General features: G+C 41.5%; 1 protein-coding gene across 1 annotated transcript in view; it reads right to left on the bottom strand.

Annotated features, from left to right (window-relative positions):
• The window catches only part of rpl7l1 (ribosomal protein L7-like 1), a 7,393-nt gene extending 6,327 nt beyond the window's left edge, over positions 1-1,066 (bottom strand). The window contains exons 1-2 of the mRNA XM_050058721.1: positions 1,018-1,066; positions 421-529 (exon numbers count right to left, since the gene is read on the bottom strand). Of these exons, the coding sequence (XP_049914678.1) occupies positions 421-529; positions 1,018-1,031 (123 nt within the window). The 5' untranslated portion in view covers positions 1,032-1,066. The remainder of the gene's footprint in view (positions 1-420; positions 530-1,017) is intronic.
• Positions 1,067-1,413: the final 347 nt, after the last annotated feature.

Raw genomic sequence — 1,413 nt, forward strand, 5'->3', positions numbered from 1 at the left:
GGCTCACCAAAACTGGACAAGAGAAGATTGGAAAAACATTGCCTGGTCTGATGAGTCTGGATTTCTGCTGCCACATTCAGATGGTACGGTCAGAATTTGGCATAAACAACATGAAAGCATGGATCCATCCTGCCTTGTGTCGACGGCTCAGGCTGCTGATGGTGGTGTGATGGTGTGGGGGATATTTTCTTGTCACACTTTGGGCCCCTTAGTACCAACTGAGCGTGAAACTCAGAGGGTAAAAGCGAGTCCAACCCAGTACTAGCAAGGTGTACCTAATAAAGTGGCCAGTGAGTATATGTTTTGCATCAAGTCTATATATATATCCAACATTTATCACAACACAGTCCTCATACAATCACTCATATTCGACTTCTTAACAAGTTGGAAATAAACCCAAAGGAGACCAGGATCACCTACCTTCCTCTTCTCAAGCAGTGCTAGCTTGGCTTGTGTGGCTTTGATGGCCTGGTAGGCTTTCCTCTTTTTCAGGAGATACTCAGGAACTAACTTGATGACTTTCTTTGATCTGTTAACAGGAACATACACAAACAAGTCAGCGAGGAGAAACAGATACGAAATCAACAGCTAAGGGCTACAGTTCAACAAATTCATCTTACAGTCAAGTTATAAGTGAATGACAGCCTCTGTCCACAATCAGCTGCAGTTTGTCACAGTAACTTTGTTTCTAACAGCGGAAGTTGGTAGCCGAGTGCATGAACATGTCATCTAAACTGAACTGTTAGCTTCACAGGTGTCATTTCAATTACACATAACTAGTTACAAATATTAACAAAACATTATGCTAGCTATATTGTTGCTACCTCCCAGTAATGTACACTTGGACCCATGTGAAATTAAGCTCCCGAAAAACAGCCTTTTCAAACCATCAGCTCAATAAATATGCGTCTGAACTAAAATGGTAAAACATCTAATTATTAAAAAGGCTCGACACAATACAACTGCAAATACAAACACAACGGATGGACTTAGATATTGTCAAAAAGAATTTCATACTCTGCTTCGGCCATGGTGAAAACCGGAGTCGCAACCGTCGCTCAGAGATGACGTCACAGCCCCTCGTGTTTTGGTGTCGGCAGGCTGGACGTTGTACGGGCTCACACTGCCACCCAGTGGTCAATGGCAGTATTACAGTTTGTATATTGATACTGCTCATGTTCAGTAGGCTTAGTCATCATTTTAATTAATCTATTATTCACTTATGAACAGCACACTATAGGTGTATGCATGTACAACATGCAAAGAAAACTGACAATACTCAAATAATAGAAAATAGTTGTGCTGTTCTACTAACAACCAGCCCAGCTACTGATACCATGCACTTTAGCACACTTCAGCTGCTCAGACAGAAGTCTGAGGAGAAATACTCTAACAGCTCAAATTAACTTAATG

This window comes from Epinephelus moara, chromosome 12 (assembly GCF_006386435.1).
Source record: "Epinephelus moara isolate mb chromosome 12, YSFRI_EMoa_1.0, whole genome shotgun sequence".
Taxonomy (NCBI): domain Eukaryota; kingdom Metazoa; phylum Chordata; class Actinopteri; order Perciformes; family Serranidae; genus Epinephelus; species Epinephelus moara.